A 26070-nucleotide genomic window follows, 5' to 3' on the forward strand; every position below is an offset into this window, starting at 1 on the left:
GAGGAGTTGTATTTAATTTAATACAAGAAAATGAGAACACAGAGGCATTCTGCAGTACAAACTAAGGTATAGTTTTTTTAATTCACTTTATAAACTATATTTTTAGATTTGCCTTTTGGGGTTTTTTAATGTTTTTCCTTTGTTTATCATTTCATCTCTCTAATAGGAGCAGTATGAGCTTGTTCATAGAGCTATTGCCCAATTGTTTGAAAAACAGCTACAACTGTATGAAATTCATGGAGTCCAAAAAATTGCTGATGGAGTGGTAGGTGTTGTTGGCCTATTAATTTTAGAAATCCTTTTACCAAGATGTAATATTTAGCTTTTTAATTGTCATTTTGTGTCTTATATAACATGAGAATATCTATGACAGTTATTATTTTTATTTAACCTTGATTTTAACTCCTTTCCTTCCTGTTTGAAACACTCAACTATGATGCATATTTAATAACTCCAATACAAGTTACATAATATTCTAAACAATACATTAGGAAAGTAGTTCTTATGTCAAAATTCATATTTTTTATTGTTTCAAATGTAAATTACTTTTTAAAAAATTAGCTGCATTGTTCCATAAACAAAAGAGTTCCAAACCTAAAGAAAGGCTTAAAGAGGTTATTTGAGCCAAGGCTGAGGGCCAGACTTGGAAGCAAAATTTCAATGCATTGAGAAAATTCTCTGGAAATTGACCATTTTGGAGTTTATTTTATACAGTAGAATCAAAGCAGATGTAAAGAAGTTGACAGTAAATCCATTGGTGGTAGGAGGAGGCAGGGGAAAGTAAGCAGGAAATCTCTAGGATTGGATAAAAAGCAAAATGGAAAGGTACATATTTCTTTTACATCGGTGGGTGCAAGATAGTTAACATTTAATATACATAGTTTACAAAGATATGCAGATAAGAAATAACAATGAGGAATGTTAAGGGTGTCTTGCCCCAGTACCGGTGTTTATCTCTCAAGGCCGGGAGAAGATGTTGTGACATTTTAAATATATTACCTTAGATACACAAAAACAATATATAGGACCTCCTCAAGGTAAAGATTAATCTATCACATAGACCTAGGACCTGACTTCCCATTATAACCTGTTGATTTAGAAATTTTTATGATCAAAACTTCCTGTGCGCCGTGGCCGGTTTGGTTCAGTGGATAGAGCGTCGGCCTGCGGACTGAAAGGTCCAGGTTCGATTCCGGTCAAGGGCATGCATGTACCTTGGTTGCGAGCACATCCCCAGTGGGATGTGGCTGATCGATGTTTCTCTCTCATCGATGTTTCTAACTATCTCTCTCCCTTCCTCTCTGTAAAAAATCAATAAAATATATTTAAAAAAAAAAAAACCATCCTGTGCTATTACCTTCAGTTACTGAGCTTGTTGGGCCTGCCAGGTAGCCAGCCCCTTTTCCTTCATGGTTCTCTCTTCTTGCTGCCACCCCCACCTAATTGTAAGTTGGTTCTACATGAATTTTATTTTGTTTTTGGTCATGACAATGTTATATTAGTGGCCCGGTGCACAAAATTCATGCACATTAAAAGGGATTTAATTAGAGGAAATATTTTAATATTGCTATTTGCCCTTTATAATAGAAGTGTCAGAGATGAAAGAAAATTAGTAAAATCACCCCCATCAAGCCCCACAGGGTGGGGGGGGGCGCGCAGCCTCAGGTCCCCCGTCAAGCCCCACCGGGCAGGGGGTGGGGCCTCAGGTCCTCTGTCAAGCCTCACCAGGCAGGGGCGTGGCATCAGGTCCCCCAGTGCAAGGGCTTGAGGGCGTGATGACCATTTGCATATTAGCTCTTTATTATATAGGAATGTACATGGTTTTTTAAAAAGTAGAATTGTACATGGTTTTTTAAAAAGTAGAATTATAGGACCACAATTGAGTCCCTTTTTGGCATGACTTAATTCAATGTTATTTTAGCCTTAAAAGATCATACTGGCTCAGTTACTTGGAGCATTGTCCCATACACCGAAATGTTGCAGGTTTGATTCTCAGTTAGGGCACATACGTAGGCTGTAGATTCGATCTTGGGTCTGGGTGCATATATGAAGCAACTAATCTATGTGTCTCACATTGATGTTTCTTTTTCTTTCTCTCTCCCCTTCTTCCCTCTCTCCCCTTCTCTCTAAACATCAATTTTTTTAAAATATATTTTATTGATTTTTTTTACAGAGAGGAAGGGAGAGGGACAGAGAGTCAGAAACATTGATGAGAGAGAAACATCGATCAGCTGCCTCCTGCGCACTCCCCACTGGGGATGTGCCTGCAACCAAGGTACATGCCCTTGGCCGGAATCGAACCTGGGACCCATCAGTCTGCAGGCCCACACTCCATCCACTGAGCCAAACCAGCTAGGGCTAAAAATCAATTTTAGAAAACATCAACATATCCTCCTCAGGTGAAAATTAAAAAATGAAAACGATAAAGGTAAATTTTAGTAAAAAAGTTTTTATTGGATATCGAAACTTTCTTGTTTTTCATATATATTTTAGTTATTTCAGAGAGGAAGGGAGAGGGGGAGAGAGAGATAGAAATATCAAGGATGAGAAAAATCATTGATTGGCTGCCTCCTACATGCCCCCTACTAGGGATTGAGCCCTAAATCTGGGCATGTGCCCTGACTAGGAATTGAACCCGTGCCCTGCTGGTTCATAGGTATAAACTCAACCATCGAGCACATACCGGGCAGATATCCAAACTTTTGACCTGATAAAAATATATATTCTTATATCGTTCTCCTTTCTGCCTGTTTTTCAAACTAGCTCTCTTCTTTCCTCCCTATATAATCACCTTGTCCTTAAAGATATGGGGGCTATTTTTTAGTAAAAATTTTTACATTTTTATCATTTAACCCTAAGACAACTATCACATGATAAACCAGCTTAGCTCCAATAATTGAAGTAAAATGAGGAAATGAGTTGCAAAATTTGTAACCTTCATTCTCCTCTTTCCATGGTTTTGGCAATTTCCCAGACTGTTTGAAATTTCTTGGTTTTCTAAATGAGAGATTTGTTATCAAATGCTGATCTCACATTAATCCATGAGTTGTAGGAACTGTATTCTTCCTTTATAAGCCAAGTGAAAATTTCAGATTTGTAAAAATTCATTTATGTGACCTCATTCTTATTTCCTTCATTAACAGAGGAATGATTGTACAACTAGGCCTCATACATTGTCATCATTTTTCCCTTTAGTTTAACTAAAGCCTGTTATAACCTGTGCTAAATGTAGCCAAATAGTTTACAATATAGAATAGAATGCTAACATATTATTGCATATAATCTTACCTAATTTGGGATTCATTTAATATTTCAAAAAGCTAAATAGGTGTGCATTTTTCTTTAAACTTTAATTGAAAAATATACCAATTTTTCCCCCATAAATGCAATATTAATTTCAAAGTTTAAGGTTTTTATACTACAGAAATACAGATGTTTTAAACTCTCATGTCCTTAGTATATAGAAATGAAAAATATTCTAACCATTACTTTTTCCTTTTCATTGAATTTATTGGGGTGACACTGGTCAATAAAATTTTACAAGTTTCAAGTGCATAATTCCACAACACATGATCTGTACACTGTATTCTGTGTTTACCACCCCAGATCAAGTTTCCACCACCATTTATCTCCCTATACCCTTTTGCACCTCCCCTTGCCCCCAACCAATAACATTTTCAATCATATAGAAAATTTTTTCCAAATTATTTTTATTGTGTTATAATTTACATATAAGACTATTAGTTTCAGGTATACAGCATAATGAGTGATATTTGTATATATTGTGAAATGATCACAAAAATAAGTCTAGTTAACATCCATTACCACACATAGTTAAAAAAAATTTTCTCTTGTGATAAGAACTTTTAAACTTTACTCTCTTAGGAACTTTCAGGTATACAATACAGATCGTTAATTGTAGTTATGTGTACATTACATCCCATGACTTACTTAATCTTCACGCAAGGATATGTTTACTGATTTTAGGGAGAGAGCTAAACATTGATCTGCAGTGATATAGGGCTCTCTACAGTAATGGACACTAATGTAGTGACAGAGGGAGAGTAGGACAAGGAATGATTAAAATGAGTTCTGGGACCTGTTTAATAAATTTACTAGGTAGCAATAGAGGTCCACAATAGGTTGGGAGGGTGAATGGTATAAGCCTTATTTTGTTGTTGGCTTTTTCCCACTGCATGTTAAGTTTCTAGCGTAGTGATGTGTTAAAAAAGATACCTTTTATCTTCATTTCCTTAGGAAATCTGTTATTTTTGGTTTTGGGTTTTGGGGTTTGTTTGTTTTTTTGGTGCTGAAACCTGGGAAAGTCTGTTTTCTTTTTATAGTAGCACTTGAAGTACGTTGAAGTGCTGCTCTACACAATTGATTTTTCAGTAACTGGAGATGGACGATGGACCGGGTTTGATAGCCCCTCAGGCTATAATATGGAATATATAAGGCCCATTTTGTTACTTGGAAAAATTGGTAATATTTGAAAATTTCAAAAGCCCAGAAACAATTTATTTGAAATATGAGGAAAGAAACTTATTTTTTTCCTAACTTTAATGAAGCATTTTCCTCTCTTGGCAGAATGAAATTAACACTGAAAATATGGTCAGCTCCATAGATTCTGACAAACAAGATTCTCCCCCTCCAAAACCACCAAGGACTCGCAGGTATTGTATGTCGCATTTTCTATCAAAGGACACTTTTATTTTACTCACTGTTTTTTAAAATAACAAATGCTGACTAATTTCTAAGTTTTCTTCATAACTTTTATTAGTCTTTCGTTTAGGATGTAGCATATGTATAGCATTTAATTTATTACTGTACTACATAAATTTTGTTTCACTTGATAAAATTTCAGTAGTATCTACTTATATAAAAACCATGGGTGGTGCTCATTACGACCACAACCGCCGTGACCAAGTGGAAGGAAGTCAGTCCTGCAGGGGTTGTCTTGGCAATGGCTGCGCCCTCCCCCTAGCTGTTTCCGGAGCTGTTTTCTGTAAGGGCAGGGTTTGAGGCAGGAACCTGTCCTGGGAGCTTGGAGGTATATCTTTCTAAAGTGTGCCGCGCCAGCACAGCAGGGGGTAAACCTGAGTGGGGGCGGATGAAAGGCTTAGAAAAGACAGACAAAAGAATGAAAGCCGGGTCTCAGTGGGACGCTGCTTCTCTGAGAGACAGTGACCATGCCCACAGCCATGCCTTTATTTTATAGCAGATGCTACAAGGCAAAGTAAGCGTGTGACCAAGATGTTTACAACATTCTCCTGGGTTTCAATCCTACACAACTACCTACATGCACCTGAACTCTATCAAGCCTGCATCACTCAGGCACGTGAGGCCACGTGTTCGGACCATATATTCAAGCTTACAGCTACAGCTGTTGGCTATAATTGTGCTGGGAGGGCCCTGCCCTCCCAGCTTGGACTTGCACGTGGCAATGAGAGGACTGTGCCCTCTCATCAGAGTCCAAGTCTTGAACCTGTCCAAAACACTGTAGCGGCTCCCCACAATAAAGTTTTAAATCTGTTTCTTTGTTACTAATGTTGTGGCCCCACCCCACAACAAAGAAACAATTTCCGGAGGATGAGGCCCAGGAATCAGGATTTTAAAAAGATTCCCAGGTGATTCTAATGTGCAGCCAAGGTTGAAAACCACTGCTATAGATAATATTAAAAATATATCTAAACGTGCAATTCTTTGTCCAAAAAATGAGTATGTTCAAAAATTAAATGAAGAAAATTTGGATATACTTGATGGAGATTTTCACACATATTTGAGTGATGATTCCATTGATTCCACAGATGATGCTGAAAAGGAAAATTCTCCCATCGAATTTCTTAATAGTGTTACTCCTTCGGGAATGCTGTGTCACAAATTAAAATTGAAAGTGGGTGCAATCACCATGCTATTGAGAAATCTCAGTAGTAAATGGGGTCTTTGTAATGGTACCAGATTTATTATCAAAAGATTACGACCTAACATTATCGAAGCTGAAGTATTAACAGGATCTGCAGAGGGAGAGGTTGTTCTGATTCCAAGAATTAATTTGTCCCCATCTGACACTGGCCTCCCATTTAAATTGATTCAACGATGCTTTCCCTGGATGCCAGCATTTGTGATGACTATTGATAAATCACAAGGACAAACTCTAGACAAAGTAGGCATATTCCTACCTGAATCTGTTTTCGCACATGGTCAGTTATATGTTGCTTTCTCTCAAGTTTGAAGAGCATGTGATATTACAGTTAAAGTTCTAAGTACTTCATTACAAGGGAAATTAGTCAAGCACTCTGAAAGTGTTTTCACTCTTAATGTGGTGTACAGGGAGATATTAGAATAAGTTGAATCACTTTATCAGTCATTGTTTGCATCACTGTTGTTTTTATATCATGTTTTTGTTGTTTTCATAGCCTTTTGTTTCTGTTTATTTATTAATAAATTTATATATTATTTTCATATACATTTTACTAATTTCCTTTCATCTCTCACACTTCTATTTTAGAGAAAGGGCAAATAGCAATATTAAAATATCTCTGCTAATTCCCTTTTTTAAAAAAATATATTTTATTGATTTTTTACAGAGAGGAAGGGAGAGGGATAGAGAGTTAGAAACATCGATGAGAAAAACATCGATCAGCTGCCTCCTGCACACTCCCCACTGGGGATGTGCCCGCAACCAAGGTACATGCCCTTGATCGGAATTGAACCTGGGACCCTTGAGTCCGCAGGCTGATGCTCTATCCACTGAGCCAAACCGGTTAGGGCAATTAATTCCCTTTTAATGTGCACGAATTTCGTGCTCCCGGCTACTAATAATTTATAAGAACAGTGAGCATAACCATGTTTTGGTATGTGGTACAAGTAAAATTTTAAATATTCTAAAGATTACAATTTCTCTTCATACTATACAGGTAATCTGATTGCCAAAAATTATATGCAAATTGAAGAATTTATGTGAAGATGTTTTATAACATTATAGGAAAGATGAGTTTATTACTCTGTAGATTTTCTTAGTTTCAGGTGTATGCATAGTGGTTAGAAAATTATATAATTTTCTAAGTGATTCCCTTGATAATTCTAAAGTAAAAAATTCCAGTGAAGAAATACAGTATGATTTGCATCATTCTTTTTATAATATTGTTCTTGATTTCACCTCTTCTGAGGAAGGCATTTTTCACTCCTCAAAAATATTAGGCTTTTATTATATAGAATTGTTAACTGAAAATAAAACCACAAGAGCATAAGATGAATAAAAATTAAAAATGGTATACTTTGATTTTCAGTATGGCTGCAGTAAGTAAACTGGTTATTTAGACTACATGTTTGTTGTGTTAGATTTAATCTGTCATGTGATTATGCTTTATACATGCCTAATACCTAAATTATTATAAGAAAAGTAATTTTATAAGTTCCTATAAAATACAAATTTGAAACAGAAGTTGTAGTGTTACTCATTTTAAAACGTGGTCAAACAATTGTAAATTTTCTTTATTATAAAGTACGAACTTCTTACTGTGAAATTTTGGGCCTTCATAGGATAGCTTCATCCTATCTTTTTAACCTTATTTTTCAATATTTATCTGTACTCCATAAGGACCCAAACTGTTATATTCATTGTTTTATCTTCTTCTGGAACTGGCATAATGCTTAGCTTAGCATGTAGTAGATTCTGAATATTTTATTTTTGAGGAGAGAAAAATGCCTTCGTCAGAACAGGTAAAATCAAGAACAATATTTATAAAAAGAATGATGCAAATCATACTGTATTTCTTCACTGGAACTTTTTTACTTTAGAGTAGTGAAAATATGAATATTAGTTACTATAGTGGTAAATCAGAATTTAGCATGTTTTTGTGTGACTGGGCTTATCATTTTTTGTGCACATGAAAATACTGTAAAGTGTTCTAAGCCTTGTTTCAACCAACCTTAAAATAAGGGAGGATAAGAAAAAAGTCTGTCATTATAATTATCAATCAAATTTGAGTAGCCACAAATACCACAAAGGATACAAGGAAACTTTTAGAGGTGATGGATATGTTTATTACCTTGATTGCAGTAATAGTATCATGGGTATATGCACATGTTCAAATTCATCATATTATATACATTAAATATGTAGTTTTTGGTTTATTAGTTATACCTTAATAAAGCTACCTTTTAAAATGTGAGTAGCCAAGAATATATTACTATGTACGTGTCAACATCATGCATAGACTACTTCTTCTAAAAGCATTTCTAAGATTATTGGTTAAATAAGGCAGTTTGAATACTTATCTCTGGTCCCTTTCTAAACTTCCTAAAATTATGGTGAAGAAATATAAAAATATGTAAAGATTTTTTTTAAAAATTGGAGCAGATATGTCATTATATGAGGTGTTGACAAAATATAGGGAAGTGAGGAGCACATTGACCAATGAAAAGGGACCTAACAGAACAAAGAAAGTTAAAACTTGCTGCCATGTAGGTGGGCAAAGCAATAAGAAGCAGGATGATTCTCTTCAAAAAATCCCCAGAGAGGCTCAAAAATTGGAGATCCTACTTAAGGCTCTTGTGTAAGATGGTACTGAAAACAAGAAGAGTACTTGAATGTCACTGTAAGAGTATTTACAACCCCAGATTCCTTTCATCAAATTAAAGAGACAGATGACTGCTTCTCACATCCTGGGCACACACAGTATGAGGGATTTACTCTGGATTGGCTAAACCAGGGAATCTCTAGATCAGTGGTTCTCAACCTTCCTAATGCCGCGACCCTTTAATACAGTTCCTCATGTTGTGGTGACCCCCAATTTCATTGTTAAAAATTGAACATAATTAAAGCATAGTGATTAATCACAAAAACAATATGTAATTATATATGTGTTTTCCAATGGTCTTAGGTGACCCCCAAAGGGGTCGAGACCCACAGGTTGAGAACCGCTGCTCTAGATTCAAGGACATCAGGTCCAATTGATGATGGGATTGTGTGTCTTACTGAAAACAGGAATCTGCATGCTGAATAATGAGATTCTCCAGCTCCCTTGCTCTTACCCTTTATTTGGCTCCCAGAATATTGGTAGCTACTTCTGGTGTTGACAGTATCTCTCTCTTGAAAAACTACCATCCCAAGAGAAGAAAGGTATCATTGATGGTTGTGGCCTACCATAGATACTGCAAGAGCTATGTTCAGTTCCCATGCAGTGAGACGATCACTAAGCCTCAAGCCCTCCCCTCTTACATTATACATATACATCTTCTAGTCATTTTCATATTTCATTCTCTTTTTCAGGTGGAATTTAATAGATTAATTTTTTAATGTATACTTTTTTCCCCAATTAGTTTATATTCGACACCATTCTGCATTACCCTCAGATGCATAGTGGTTAGACAATCATGCACTTTACAAAGTGAACCAAAGCAGGAAATATCAGACCTTTGACAAATCCTTACTAGGAAAGACAGCCCCAAAAAAGCAGGAAAAAGGGAAGAAAATACATAATAGAATAAAGATTGCGGGGAGAGGGGGGAGATAAATATTTTTACATTTTTTTTCATTCATTAGAAAATACTGATACCATGAAATAAGAACTGATGGTAAAAAATAAGCTATTGGAAATATTACCAAAAAAAAAATTAAATTAAACAGAAGGTTGGGAGAGAATAAGGAAATCTTCCATGAATATGAACAAATACAAAGAAATAGAAAATCAGCCAGGCCAGTGTGGCTCATTAACCCAGGAACCAAGAGGTCACTCGTTCAATTTGCAGGCTCAATCCCCAGTAGCAATCTCCAATAGGGGGCGTGCAGGAGGCAGCCGATTGATGATGCTTCTCTCTCATCAATTTTGCTGTCTCTCCCTCTGTCTTCCTCTCTCTCTAAAAATCAACAAAAACATTTTTTTTTAATCGGAGAGAGAAGAAATTAGAGAACCAAACCAGGAGGTCTGTCAAAAAAAATAAGTTCACATTTAAAGGAATAGGAATCAGAATTACAAAATTCTGAGGGAAAATTATTTCTAATCTAGAATTATATACCTCTTCAAAAAATGAATAACCTTGAAAATATAATACTTAAATATACAAGGCCTCAAGAAATTTGCCTCCTAAATATAGTTCTTAAGCAACTAGAGGAGGATGTAACCCGCCAAAATAAGGGAGTATACCCAGAATGAGGAGGATGGGACCTGGGAAACAGGAGAGAACCTCAACTCTGGTAGCCTCGAGAGGCAGTAGCCCACACTAAAGCAGGAGGCCCAAAGTTCCTAAGAGGGATGCCTATGTGCTTGACTAGGTGAGAGAGGTGTACAAATCTGAAGGAAAGTTACAAGGCTGAATTACTGATGATACATAGAAAACCAATCCATCAGAAACCCAAATCATTTAGCAGGGGAACACAAAAATGTGTATAAGAAGAGATACAAAATCATGGTATAGTTGTGTACATGTATTACCTTGTTAAACATTAAATTTTCTTAGTTTGACAACTTATACTTTTTTGTTCATACAAATTATAGACTTACTGACTTAATATTATAGATTTAACTACATACTAGTTACCTATCAACTTATTTTACAAAGGATGAACATTCTTACAATAGCCTTTTATTCATGCTTTTTTCCAGTTGCCTCGTAGAAGGGGATGCTAAGGAAGAAATACTGCAGCCACCAGAGCCTCACCCAGTGCCACCCATTTTGACACCTTCTCCCCCTTCAGCTTTTCCAACAGTCACTACTGTGTGGCAGGACAATGACAGATACCATCCGAAGCCCGTGTTGCATGTGGTTTCATCAGAACAACATTCAACAGACCTCAACAGAAATTATAATAAATCAGCAGAACTTCCAGGGAAAAATGAATCAATTGAACATATAGATAAAAAATTGGAGCGAAATTTAAGTTTTGAAATTAAGAAGGTCCCTCTCCAAGAGGGACCAAAAAGTTTTGATGGGAACACACTCTTGAATAGGGGACATGCAATTAAAATTAAATCAGCTTCACCTTGTATAATTGATAAAATCTCTAAGTCACAGGAATTGGGTTCAGGGGATCTGAAAGTTGATATTTCTCAGAATTCTTATGTGGACTGCAGTGGAACACTGTCAAATAAAGCTCCAGTTACCCCACCAGAAGAATCACAGAAGAATTCAGACACACCTCCAAGGCCAGACTGCTTGCCTCTTGATGAAGAAGGACATGTAACGTGGTCATTTCATGGACCCGAAAATACCTTACCCCTGCCTGATTCATCTGAAGCAATATCCTCAGATACCCACTGTCAAACAATGGAAACTGTGAGTTTAACACCAAGCCCCACAAAACAAGTCGAAACCCATGATCTTGTGGATCATCAAAGCAGTTCACCTCTATTCAGAGCACCCCTCAGTTTTACTAATCCTCTTCACTCGGATGACTCAGACTCAGATGAGAGGAACTGTGATAGTGCTGTGTCCAAGAATAAAACTAATATTTCAACAGCAAGTGCCACAGTTTCTGCTTCCACTAGTACTGAAAGCATATCTACAAGGAAAGTATTGCCAATGTCCATTGCTAGGCATGATATAGCAGGAACAATACATTCAGGTGCTGAAAAAGGTAATAATAGTATTTAACACTTAAATATGTTTACTATGTGCCAGTCACTGTGCTAAGCACTTTAGCTGTATTACTAATTCATTATGTTTTATTCCACACTTTACTCTAAAACCTACAGCAAAATTTCATTATTTTAGACAAATTTTTTTAAGTAAGTTTTTATTATCTTAATATGATCACATTGCATTGCTGGATTTTGTGTTTTCAAAATGTTTCAATTGTTGTAACTGAAAAATTTTATCTTTTTTTCTGTATTATAGCTTTTAGTATTTTACATGGGTCAAAAATCTGTATAATAGAAATAATTTAAGAAAGATAATTGCTTGAAGTAACAGTGGCACAAATATTGTAGAATGGCTTGATTGGCCATTTAATTCCACTCATGTCTATAATAAATACTTAATTGTTATCTTTTTATGCTCTTTTAACTACAAAATTTTTTTAAAACTTCCTAAATTCTTGAAAAAGCTGCTTTCAATCCTGAGTTTAATGTAAGAAGCAATATTGCAACTACTCAGCAGACTGAATTTTAATCCATTCAGTAGTGAGTGGGATATATCCGTATTTAGTCATCACTGCTCTTATTTAATTAAGCACTCTTAGTATTTCAACATAATGCATGTGGTCAGTTCCCAATATGTATTATTGATTCTTGAAACAATTTGATCTGCTGAAAGTAATCATGGCTGCTTTCTTAAACAGACCAAAAAGTTGAGAGCAGATGTATAAACATGAAAGCTATTTACTGATAGATTATCAGTGGTCATTTACTTGTCAGTGAACTTTTATAATTGACATGTACAGACTTATTTATAATGTACTGGCATAAAAGGTACTGTGAACCTGAAAGATGATTTTCCTTTTCTATTTCTGACCCAATAAGTACCACCTTTGTTGTACCTTTATTTTCTCCAACTCAGACATACTATATTTTTTTTATCTTGAGAATGTATCTGGTAGAGTAGATGAGACTCTAAGCTAGTTTCCTAAATTTTAGGATTTTCTACATTCTTGACTCTTCTGTGTTTTATTTGAAGGATCTTCAGAAGATAATGGTTACCACAATAAATATTACTTTACCAGTTGGCCATAATTTAAATTTGTTGATATATTTTTCTCCCTCAACTTCAGAGTTTGAAATTTAATTACCTTGCTCTAGCTGGTTTGGCTTAGTGGATAGAGCGTCGGCCTGCGAATCCAAGGGTCGCATGTTCGATTCTGGTCAAGGGCACATGCCTGGGTTGCGGGCTCGGTCCAACGTGCAGGAGGCAGCCAATCAATGATTCTTTCTCATCATTGATGTTTCTATCTCTCTCTTCCTCTCCCTTCCTCTCTGAAATAAATAAAAATATTTTTTTTTAAAAAATAAAAAGAAATATAACTACCAAGTTGTAACTACTTAAAAAAATTTGGGGATTTGGGGCGCTTTTGGGGGGCGGATATCAGGCATGTGTCTTGGGTCTAGGGAATTTTTTTTTTTAATGACTATTAGAAATAGAATTTGGTGAGGACAGGAAGGATGCATGATGTGATATGCTTGTTAAGTTTTCTGCCACATGTCCAGTCTTTTGGTGGTAACAGGAGTTCCTTTAAAATACTGAACAGGGATAGTTAAAAGCACTCTATTGTATAGCAGCTCACTTCTGCTTTATTTTGTTTATATTTCAAAGCAAAGATAGCTGAAATTTGTGATTTCACGTTTCTTTTCACCCTTCCCTGACTATGCTACATTAGTTTGGTAGTAACTGAAGATTTTCCTGTGTAAGCATTCTGTGCTGCAACATAACTATAAGCAGACCTTTTTCTTCTTCATAGTTGATTGATTTTTAGAGAGAGGAAGGGAGAGGGTGAGAGAAAAAAACATTGATGTGAAAGCAAAACATCTAATGGCTGCCTCCTGAATGCCCCCCTCCCCCCCCCCCCCCCGAGATCGAACCCACAACCCAGGCATGTGTCCTTGACTGGGAATTGAACCAGCAACCTCCTGATGCACAGGACAATGCTGAACCAACTGAGCCACACCGGCCAGGGCAGTCCTGTTTTTAATGTTGCTAATTATTTACCTTGTAGTTGAACCATTGGCTCAAGAACTTGTTAGGGAATTAAAGAGAATAATTTTGTTTTGATACTTAAAACAACCTTTGGCATAAGTTACTGCCTGACAAAAATTCCTGTTTATGAATTCTGATTTTAAAACTGACTCGGGTGTCCTGAAAGATTTCTCAAACTTGGCTACACTAGGCTCCCACACGGTGTATGATTTGCAAAAGCCTATGTAAAATATGCTGTATTTGGTTGAATAACCTCTATAACGTAGAAAATACAATCCAGAGATCCAGGGAGGAACATTTAGTTGAGAAGAAAGGGCCACAGTTATAAAAAAAAAAAAAAAAAGGCTTTAAGAATGAAGACTGTCATAATTCTTGATAACAAGTAAAGTGGTAAAGATTTCTTGTTTATTTTTCACATTTAAAAAACTAGTTCTCTTAGATACTTGTGGTAGTGAGTTTTAGAATTTTAAGAAAGGTCTTTGTTTAGATAAGTTCATTTTTAATGAGTCAACATTTTAACCAAGTTCATAATTTGTCTAAATGTTATGTATTTAATATAGATGTTGATGTTAGTGAAGATTTACCTCCTCCTCTCCCTGAAAGAACTCCTGAATCTTTTGTATTAGCAAGTGAACATAGTGAGTATCTCTTCTAATTTTACAAAAATACTTCATACTCTACTTTAAACTCTGGGAAACATGGCTGATTTTAATCTAGTTGTTATTGAACTACATAATTAAATTCAAAAACAGGGTTGAATTGATATTGACAACTGTTTTTAATTCCTTGTATGAAAAATACTTTTTAGAAATGGTATTTTTCCTTGCTAACATTGCTAAAATGGGCTGCATTTATGTTAGATACTATAATCCAGTTAAACGCAATTATAAATTTTCAATTTGGTATCTTTTCATTCATTATGAAAAGACATTGATTGGTTCACTTGGTGCCAGTTCAGGTAAGTACACATTAAATTGGGTTGTAGGTTAGTATCACTCGGTTGTGTTAATTGAGGGACACTTGAGGCCACAAGAGTTACCGGTGAGAACTGGGAAAAGTGGTCATATTTCAAAGCATTGATACTGTATTTTTCTTCCTTCCCCTCCAGAAAGAGTACAGAAACAGCTTTATTAATATATTCACAGAGGTGCTCACTACTCTTTATCTGTTTAACTGATTTTAAGAATGTTAAGACCAGTGAAGCCATATACTTCAATAATATTAAATCTAAGTCTGTCAAATCTATAGATTATAGTGAGCTTATAATAAACTCTGATGAGTAAATTATTTTAATTATATTTTAAGGAGGGAAACTTAAAGGAATATTCTTAAATTGATAGAAACAAAATTTTTTATGAAAGTGTGATAATTTCTAAAAATCTATAGGCTGTTTTTATATTACCTAATGCAAGAAATTTCAAGAAGTAAAGATGTTAATTTTAATTGTAAGATTTCGTTTTTCTCAGATACACCTGTAAGATCTGAATGGAGTGAACTTCAAAGTCAGGAAAAATCTGAAAAAAAATCTGAAGTGAGTCTTTTTGGTATTAAAACAGCAAGAGTTCAGTATTTTTGCTGTTGTGTTTATCTTTTTTTTTTCTTTTTTTAGTATGTGCTTTTTAAAATTTTTACTTTCTTTTTAAATATTGTTTTATTGTTGATAGTTTTACCCCCCTCCTCCCAGTTCCTACCCTCCCTCTCCCCCACCAGGTCTTCACTACCCTATTGCCCGTGTCCATGGACTATGCATATTAGTTTATAAATTCTTTGGTTTATCTCTTCTCGTCCCCCACATCAAGATATGTCAGTCTGTTCCATGCCTCCATATTGTTAGTTTATAATAACTGTAGCTTAAGACTATTAAATAAAACTTTTAACAGCATTTCTTATGCAAAGATTACAGATGAAATGTGAGATCTGGAGTTTTTACAAGGGCAACATGGTCTATATATAACTGTCCCAACACTTGAGCTATTTTCCCAAGCTGCTTTTGAAATTCATAAATTGTGCCATGTTCCAAATCATTCTGGAGGTATGAATGGAACTGGACTTACTATTTTCAGGGTCCTAGTACTTTCCTAGACTTTTTTCCTTCCATTATAACACTAGGTATGGGGTTTCCTTTCACATTCAGGAAATGTATTGGTAACTAAATATTTTAGCTGTGGAAAAATGTGTTTTTTTGCCAACATTAATGTTTTTCCTATTTCTCCCATATTTTAATATCACTGAAATTAGGGTACATCTTACAGTTGATTAAAAACCATTGATATACTTTTTTACATAAAATAGTGGTAACCTGTAAGAATGATGGTATGTCTTACAATCCATGGTATCATAATTTGATGAATATGGTAAAAGACTGGCAAAATGCAGTAGTGTGTATATTCCTTTGTGTAACAGCTCCTGCATTTTCAGTTTTCATCCAGAAGGAAAAAGGAATTTCCCTATCCTTTTACTCCCAATATAAAGTACCATACATTTAAAAGTTTTAAGCCTATGAACAACATAAACTGATGAACAAAAATAGATCCAGAGGGGGAAAAATATTTTAGAATATAATAGAGGTAATCCTGTTATTTGCAGATTTTTAATATTTCCTACAACTTTTGTGATATCATACTATGGTAGTACAGTTTTGGTAATATTATACTTAAAATCCTTTTTTTCTTGAAATATTAATGTTTATTGCATGTAATATTATATTTAAGATTGTTTTTCTTGAATAATTGTGTTTATTGCATGTAACATATTTAAAGTCATGTTTTTTAAAATATTTTTTTATTAATTTCAGAGAGGAAGGGAGAGGGAGAGAGAACCATGGATCAGCTGCCTCCTGCATGCCCCCTAGTCAGGATCGAGCCTGCGACACAGGCATGCGCCCTTGATGGAATCGAACCTAGGACACTTTGGTCCCCAGGCTGACAACACTCTATCCACTTAGCCAAACCGGCCAGGGATAAAATCGTTTTTCTTGAGATATTAATGTTTATTGCATGTAACATTATATTTAAGATTATTTGTCTTGAAATACTAATGTCTATTGCATGTAACATTATTATATTTTTAAAAATAAATAAATAAAATTAGTTTTTTAGGGAGGAAATTTTTTTAAGCCTAATTGAAAACATCATTGTTTTCTTTTCCCTTGACACTGAGTATCTTGATAAAGCTTAATTTATTGGGATAGATACTCATAACAAATTTTTTTCCTATTTATAAAGTTATTAAATGTCATCCTTACAGGGCTTGATAACCTCTGGGAGTGAAAAATGTGGTAAGTTAGATTTTGTTCCTTTTTGCTATAGATTACATAGATTAATTTTCATAAAATAGCATGTCTTATGGTATATGCTATTTATTTGTTTATTTTTGTACGTGAAAATATGTAGGACACCTAAAACCAGAATTATGTAGTATAATTCTTCCAAATTAATTACTATTCCAGAGATTATTATTGATCTGGAAAATAACAGCATTTATTATTAATAGTTATAGGCTGATAGGAAAGAAATTATTTTAATGTATTTCCCAGTGTATTATTTTCTGTTGGTTATAAAACCACCTAGAACAGCCGTGGGCAAACTACGGCCCGCGGGCCGGATCCGGCCCGTTTGAAATGATTAAAACTAAAAAAAAAAAAAAAAAAGACCGTACCCTTTTATGTAATGATGTTTACTTTGAATTTATATTACTTCACACAAACACTCCATCCATGCTTTTGTTCCGGCCCTCCGGTCCAGTTTAAGAACCCATTGTGGCCCTCGAGTCAAAAAGTTAGCCCACCCCTGACCTAGAATCTAGATCTGGCAATGATTTAAATAAATGCCCTGTAATTAATCTATGTGATTGAATTAGGTCCCTAAAAATAGATTGTTTTGGAAATCTTTTAGGACTTAATACATTTATGAAGATCATAAGATTATGTAGCTCAACCGAGTGTTATAAGTTAAAATTTTTTCCTACCACATTACTTTTTACTGTCATGCTAAAATAGGTCAAGTTATTGTTAATTCCTATAAATCAGTGACCATGTAAGTAGCTCATCAAACATCCTAGCCTATGTAATTTCCTCAATTCATCTATCATTTTCTGCCTTTATCCTCCATTCTGCTTCAGCTTCTCTCTCCGGATGTTTGCCTAATGGGGCTCCATATCAGCTATTACTCTCTATCTACTTTTCGGAGGCAACATATTATAGGTAAAAGAGCAAACGTTTTAGAATCAAGACCACCTGAACTGGAATCTCATTTTTACCATGTGGCTTTGCCCAAGTTGCCTAATGTTTCAGAGCCTTAGTTTTCTTCTCTGTGAAATGGAGATAAAAAGTACCTACTCTAGAGGATTGTTGAATCACATACATAGAGTATCAAACACTGCCTGGCACATGAGAGGCACTCACATGGCAGCAATGCTATTATGACTATCTTTTTTACATTACTATTACTGCTATGGCTGGATCCCTGAATCTTTTATTTTCTTACTATATGTTAACTCCTTTCTGGCTCCTCTTCCTTCTCTAACCAATCTAGTTACTATCCTCCATCACTCTAGTCCAGGGGTCCTCAAACTTTTTAAATGGGGGCCAGTTCACTGTCCCTCAGACTGTTGGAGGGCCGGACTATAGTTAAAAAAAACAACTATGAACAAATTCCTATGCACACTGCACATATCTTATTTTGAAGTAAAAAAACAAAACAGGAACAAATACAATATTTGTATTTGCATGTGGCCCGAGGGCCGTAGTTTGAGGACCCCTGCTCTAGTCACACTAAAAATTATCTTCAAATTTTCTTGTTCCTAATTCCCATACCATTTTATTTTATCCCTTGGGCGTAGATTAGCCTACAATTCTGGTCTTCTCCACAGTTGGACCCTCAGCTTTGCTTGGTTATCTTAGATGCTCTAGTTTGTACCTGAATTGTCCAAATCTTTACTTCTTCTAATATCATCCATCCCACTAACTCTTAGCAAATGACCTTTACTTTGCTGAGAAAATTGAGGTCTTCAGACTAGATCATCATTTCCTCCTAGAAGCCAGCACTGAATACCTCACCACTACTACTTCCACCTACATACCTCTCTTCTCTGCCCCCATTGCACCCTTTTATAATTTTATTGTAAAATTTATCACACTACTATAATAATTAATGTACTTTTCTGCCTTTCCTAATCGACCAGGAACGGCAAACTACCACACAGGCATAATCCTGCCATTGGCTTCTATTCTTGTTCTGCCCTTGATCTAAACTAGTGATTTTTACATTTTGAAAGAGTTGCTTAAAAACAAAGAAACAAAAATCAGTGGAGAATATGTGACAGGATTGTATTGGCTTGCAAAGCCTAAAATACTCATTCTCTAGCTTTTTACAGAAAAAGTTTGCTGACCCTCTATTTGGACCTTAAGCACCTAAGGACAAGGATCATAAAGTTGAGGATCATTGCAAGTGTGACTGCAATGATGCAGGATGGTATCTAGATTGGATAGGGAAGGGAGGGAAACCGAAAAGGAGTTAACATATATTAAAAGGTCATTTGACTTATACTCCCAAGTTTCCAGAAAAGTTTTTCTTACAGAGGTGTAGGGATGTGATAAAGGTTGTGAAAGAATGGATGAATCATAGCCGTTAATTTCTTTCGTTAACTAATCTTACACATTAATAATTAAGTGATTAAACTTAAGTAATGTAAAACTTATTTATAGGAGCAAATAGTAAGTTCATTGGTTTCCATATAAAAAGCATTTCAGTTGCAGTTATTAGCACACAGTATAACTAATGTAAGGAAATAAAATACCAGATTTATTAAATAAAGTCAGAGCAGTGATCGCTTAGGCAGCACACATGGAAATAAAGTCAGAGCATAAGGATAATCTTCACATTGCAGAAGTACTCACTGCAGATTTCTAGGTGCCATGAAGAACACTTAGTATGATTTCCTGTGCTCTCTACCTCATCATTTATATTTATTTGGGTTTCTAAAATCATGATGTCCCCAAGAGAAAGCTTATTCTTTACTTTCCAAATTAAAACAATTAGAAGATTATACATAGGATGCTATAAATAATGGTGATTAACAGTAGCTCTATTTTGCATTTTATATCATCCAGCAGGAGGTATTCACCCAGAGACTTGTACAGAATGTCCACCTACTTCCAGTAACAAGAAAGATCCAATACCAGAAAGTCCAACAAAAGCCACCGATATTGGTAATTTTAAAACTTGAATTATGTCATTAATACTGGCAAGAATGAGAAAAAATCATTTGCCATCATTCCAAGATTTCCTGAAGGCAAAGTTTATCAAACGTTGTGCTATGATTTATTCAGTTTCTTTTTTTAAAAATATATATTTTTTTATTAAGATATTACATATGTGTCCTTCCAAAAGTTGAAAGTTGATTTTGTGTTTATAGTTTTGCTTAGGTTACATTCTAAATTCCCATGTGGAAATTTATTTGTTCAAGAAGATAAGGATGTTTGACATGGTCTATACAGCATAAAAATATTTCTGAACACTGACCAATTATTGTGGTGTCTTTATAGGTTTTGGTAATCGCTGTGGAAAACCCAAAGGACCAAGAGGTCCACCTTCAGAATGGACATGATTCAGGGAGCCAAAAACCACTTTAAATTATACTGGAAAATTCAAGTGCCACTGAAAGCCAGATTTATAGTATTCCTTCTTTAAAATGTGGGACTAACCGCAGTGTAGATTGTTACCTTTGCGTTTTTTGCCGGGACTATCTACCTGCTTTACTACATACACTTAGGAAAAAGTATTACATACGGAGTTTTTTTTCTTGTGTGTGTTTTTTTTTGTTAACTTCAAGTATTATTGCCTTAATGTCTCTTAACCCTGTTACACGCTGCTTGTAGACATGTTAATATAGTAATACTTTTATTATAAATTGAGTTTAAGGACTACTCTTTTGCTAATGTTTTATCATGTATGCATTATTTTGTATATGTACAGGGCAAGTAGGTATATAATTTGACAAAGTTGTAGTCATAAAATATTATTAACAGAAGATGTAAAATTTCTGCATGGTCTAAATCTCTGTGTACTTTATTTGTAAATTATTTGCCCTGAAGTTTTAGAAAATAGTTTCTGAATTTTAAAATTGCTGGATTCATGCAGCCAGCATTGCAGGTTATCAGAAATCAAAGATTGTAATAATAATACATTTTGTAAATTGTAAGCAAAAAGTTATTTTTATATTATATATTGTCTAATTGTCTATCCTAATTGTTCTTGTTTTCATCTAGTCATGGAGATTCAGTAAGTGCCTTGGAACAATATTGAATTCTCTTAGCTTGTGTGTGTTACTTTAATATTTGAACTCAACTGGGATTAGAAGACTATCAAACTATATGTATGTTTCAGGATATTTGACCTGCCATTAAAAAAACAATTTTACAGTGCTTACTTGTCTTGGTTTTCATTCCTCATTCCGAGGAAATTAGACTTCATATCTCCTGGTTCGATCTTACCTTTTAATCTTTTAATTAAAAACAAGAGGGAGCATCTTCTGCAAACACATGGCTTTGCAATTGTAATAATTATAATTTAATACTTATCCTCGAGTCAGCCCTAGGCATTACTGCTTACTAAGATCCTAGTAAAACACCAAACCAGATGTGAGGTTAGGAAAAGGAAACTTTTGTGGGGGGTTTTTCTGTTACATTACTAGAGCACAGTTCTCGTTCATGAATACCAAATTTGAATTGTGACATCATGCATTAAAATTAGTAGACATCAGTCCTGGCTGGGTGGCTCAGTTGGCTGGAACATCATCCCATACACCAAAGGTTTGTGAGTCAAGGCACATACCCAGTTACCGGTTTGACCCCAATTGGGGCATGTACAGGAAGCAACTGATCAATGTTCCTCTCTCTCTCAAATGAATAATAACATATCCTCAGGTGAGGATTTTTTTTGTTTTAAAGTGGGTATCTATATTTTCCCTCTGCATACCAAAGGGGGAAGAAATTAAGAGACTAAAGTGAGATAGAGTAACCTTATTTGAGTAGAAAGATGATCGTTGTGGAGAAGAAAATAATTTCATGCCAAAATATTTCCATTTATTTGTTTTGTTAATCCTCACCCGAGAATATTTTTTTCCATTGATTTTTTTAAGTGTATTTTATTGATTTTTTACAGAGAAGAAGGGAGAGGGATAGAGAGTTAGAAACATCAATGAGAGAGATCGACCAGCTGCCTCCTGCAGGCCCCCCAGTGGGGATGTGACCAAAACCAAGGTACATGCCCTTGACCGGAATCGAACCTGGGACCCCTGAGTCCGCAGGCCGACGCTCTATCCACTGAGCCAAACCGGTTCGGCTCCATTGATTTTTAGAGAGTGGAAAGGAGAGAGGGAAGGTGGGGAGAGAGAAACATCAGTGTGCCCTGACTGGAACTTGATCTCTCCACCTTTCAGAGTTAAGGATGACGCTCCAACCTACTGATCCACACTGACCAGTGCTCATTAGCTGATTTTTGTATATGCCCTGACCAGGGATCGAACCCACATGGGGTGAAACGCTAATCAACTGAGCTTACCTGGCCAGGGCCAATTTGGGGAACGATCTTGATGTTTTTGTTTCCTTACACAGAATTTCCTAATTACTTGCTTTTAGTGATGTTATTTTAGATATCAAAAATTCAGATTATTGCCCTAACCGGTTTGGCTCAGCGAATAGAGCATCGGCCTGCGGACTCAAGGGTCCCAGGTTCGATTCCGGTCAAGGGCATGTACCTTGGTTGCAGGCACATCCCCAGGAGGGGGTGTGCAGGAGGCAGCTGATCGATGTCTCTCTCTCATCGATGTTTCTAACTCTCTATCCCTTTCCCCTCCTCTCTGTAAAAAATCAATAAAATATATTTAAAAAAATTTCAGATTATTAATAGCTTTCTAAATAATGAGATGTGAAACAATTTGTTTTTAAATATTCTCCCATTTGGGGTCTTTGTTATACAGTTCTTAAAAGGTCAGAAGCCCATATTTTCATTCTGGCAGACAGAATTGCAAAAGCATTAACCTAGATTTTGGCACATATCAACTCATTAAGCAGCCCTGCATATTATGTTAAAAGTGCAAAGTAGATCACATTAGCCGGTTTGGCTAAGAGTGTCGGTCTGCGGACTGAAGGGTCCCGTGTTGATTCTGGTCAAGAGCATGTACCTTGGTTGCAGGCTCCTCCCCGGCCTGGGCCATGGTCAGGGCATGTGAAGGAGGCAACAAATTGATGTGTTCTCCACATTGATATTTCTGTCTGTCTTGCCCTCTCTCTTCCACTCTCTCCAAAAAAATCAATGGAAAAATATCCTTGGGTGAGGATTAAAAAAAGTGCAAAGTAGTTCTAGTTTTGAATATAAACTGTACTCTCAACAGATTTGCAGTAATGTTTCCTCTGCTATTTATCTTTAAGTTGCACAAATCTTACAAGATGTAGATGACCAATACTTAGATGGTAAACAATTTAAACAGTGGAAAGCAGCTATGCTTGGCTAATTCTAGGAGACATGTCTGCCCTAAATTATAACAAATCTGGGCTTTGTTGAATTAGTGGGGGGAGGGAATTCCAAAGATTCCAGTCATTTTACATTTCTGAGAGAGAACATGGCACATGTACTGTTACTATGATCTAATATAATAGCGTTTGTGACGAGAATTCTCTTGCCAGTGTTTCAGCAAGAACATATTCTGTAGCTATTACAGATTTATTCCGAAATAGCCAAATATTAAAGTTCTATATTACTCCTTTAAATCGGTAACTTTTTATCAGTAATTTTTAATTTTTTTCATAGTTACAATTTTGTTTTGCATTGACAACTTTAGAGATCCACTCTCGGCAACTTTCAAATATGCAATCCAGTATTATTGCCTATATTCATTATACTGTACATTATATCCGCATGACATCTATTTTACAACTGGAAGTTTGTACTTTTTGACCCCTTTCATCCATTTTGCTAGCCCCACCCCCAATATTATATCTTTCTCATTAAAAATTCTTCAGTAGGATTATGTTAAATGAGTACACAAATGTACAGCTGATCTATACATTTGGGATATTTCAAACTTATGCCTCATAAATTTTCACTTTATTTACTTACATGTAATCTATTAGAATATTTCCAATACCTTCTAAAACTAAAATGTGAAAAAGCATTTAAATAATTTACTGTATTAAATATAAAATTTAAGAATTTAGCATTTTTCATTGTATTTAAAGTAAGTACATAATATTTTTAAAAATAAATATATTTTTATTGATTTCAGAGAGGAAGGGAGAAAGAGAAATATCAGTGATGAGATAAAATCAGTGATCAGCTGCCTCCTGTTTGCAACATACTTTGAAATATATCAGAACATAAATGGATTAATGTATGGAGAGATGCATAGATGGTTACATATGTAACAAAGCAAATATAAATTGTGGAATTCAGGTGATAGGAGTATGGGTTACTATATCATTCTTTCACCTCTGAACATTTATATAATTAAATACTAACTAGTAATCTCTGCTAGACTTTGAAGATTCATACCTTATAATCCACATTATTGAATTAAAATTCTGTTTAGACAACATTTAAACTACCTTTCAATAAAATTGTCTTCATTAATGGACATGAATTTTTCTGAACATGGATTAACTTTTAAATGTTTAAAAAGCACTTATGTTTCTATTTAGAAAATTTATACAAGAATGTGAAATACCTAAGTGATTTCTTTGTTTAAAAAGGGGTTTATCTTTCTAGAATATCTAATTTACAGACTCATAACTTGTTAAGTTCACTAGATTCACTTCGTTTTTTTAAAATCAGAGAGGTTGTTGTTTGACAATTTTTCTTAAAGGAGATGTCTTGACCAGGGTTTAATGCAGAGGTCAAAAGCCACCTTTAATTTAAGCCAAAAGGGATTTATTACATGGTATATTGCAAATGATTGGCAAGATTGAAGAAACAGCCTGTAAACTGAGCTTGAGGAACGACTCACAAATTCATGCTATGGAACTGGACTGCTGCCATGATCATGAAGTCACTCCTGAATGGGGAAGCCACCCCCACCCCCTTCTCTATAAAGCACCCTATCTAGAAGGATGCCTCAAGCCCTGGCTGGCGTGGCTCAGGTGGTTGAGCAGGTGCAACTGATGGATGTTTCCTCTCACATTAATGTTTCTCCCTCTCTCAAATCAATAAAAACATTTTTAAAAGGTCGACGTCGCTCAGTGGTTAGAGTGTAGGCTCACTCACCAAAAGGTCTCAGGTTCTATTCCCAGTCAGGGACACTTCAGCATAATAGATTTTTTTCAGGTATAGCATTTGGCCACTGGAGGGCTTCCAAATGCCATAAAATGCATTAGTATCATGTACTGGTAAAGGTCTAGGGAAGGGTTGCATAGAGTATAAATGGCATCAATTACAGGGAGAGACTCAATCTGAAATCTAGCTGCTTTAATTATAAAAGAAAAAAATATTTTTCTGACCCCCCCTCTTCTTCTCAAATGATTTGTGCTATTAAAGGTACCACTTCTTTGGATCAGAAAACTTGATGAAAATCAAGATGTATTTGTGGAAATTAGATGGCACCATAAACTCAGTATTAATTGGTTACCTGTTACTCCATGAGGGCAGGGGCTTAAGAGTTTTTTGTTGTTTTTTTTAGTTTGTTTCTTTTGTTTTTACCACTTATACCCAGCATGTAGAATACTGAGGGAATGAGTGAGTTCAGGTGTTTGGTTCAATATACATAATCACATTTGATGCCATTACTAATTACAGAAAGTTTTTGTTGTTTAACAAAAATAAGCCTTAACATAAAAATAAGAGCATGCAGCAGGAATTCAGCAGAAGTCGACATTGCTTCCTCCACTGGAGAACAGCTGTTGGGGCAGGAACTGCAGAAGCCTGTGGCTAGGCAGAAGCAGCCTTGTCTGCTGTCAGGGACAGAGAAAAGGTTCCTAGAATTTTTTGGGCACTTTTCAAACACCTCTGGGGCTTCCCAGACACAAATGAAGTTTTGAAATGGAGCTGATGTCTTCTGTGAATCAGTAGGGGCAAGAGTCATTACTATTAATGCTACTCACTTTTGTACCTTCACTCTGATACATCAGGAAATTAAAGTACATTGCAGTTTTAAAATTACCTTTTTAAAAAATATATATTTATTTTTATTAATTTCAGAGAGGAAGGAAGAGGGAGAGAGAGATAGAAACATCAATGATAAGCCCTGACTGGTTTGGCTCAGTGGATAGAGCATTGGCCTGTGGACTCAAGAGTCCCAGGTTCGATTCCGGTCACGGGCACCAAGAATAAATAAATAAAAAGAATGCCTCCTTCTTAAAAAAAAATTAACATCAATGATAAGATAAAATCATTGATTGTTTGCCCCCTGCAGGCTCCCCACTGGGGACTGAGCCCTCAACCCCAGGCATGT

General features: G+C 35.5%; 1 protein-coding gene across 1 annotated transcript in view; it reads left to right on the forward strand.

The window, feature by feature from the left end:
- PTPN12 (protein tyrosine phosphatase, non-receptor type 12) overlaps positions 1-21052 on the forward strand; it is a 50407-nt gene extending 29355 nt beyond the window's left edge. The window contains 10 exon segments of the mRNA XM_014452835.2: positions 7-29; positions 31-66; positions 167-265; positions 4588-4673; positions 10608-11578; positions 14190-14267; positions 15096-15160; positions 16876-16906; positions 19739-19837; positions 20174-21052. Of these exon segments, the coding sequence (XP_014308321.1) occupies positions 7-29; positions 31-66; positions 167-265; positions 4588-4673; positions 10608-11578; positions 14190-14267; positions 15096-15160; positions 16876-16906; positions 19739-19837; positions 20174-20235 (1550 nt within the window). The 3' untranslated portion in view covers positions 20236-21052.
- Positions 21053-26070: the final 5018 nt, after the last annotated feature.

This window comes from Myotis lucifugus, unplaced genomic scaffold, assembly GCF_000147115.1.
Source record: "Myotis lucifugus unplaced genomic scaffold, Myoluc2.0 scaffold_18, whole genome shotgun sequence".
Taxonomy (NCBI): domain Eukaryota; kingdom Metazoa; phylum Chordata; class Mammalia; order Chiroptera; family Vespertilionidae; genus Myotis; species Myotis lucifugus.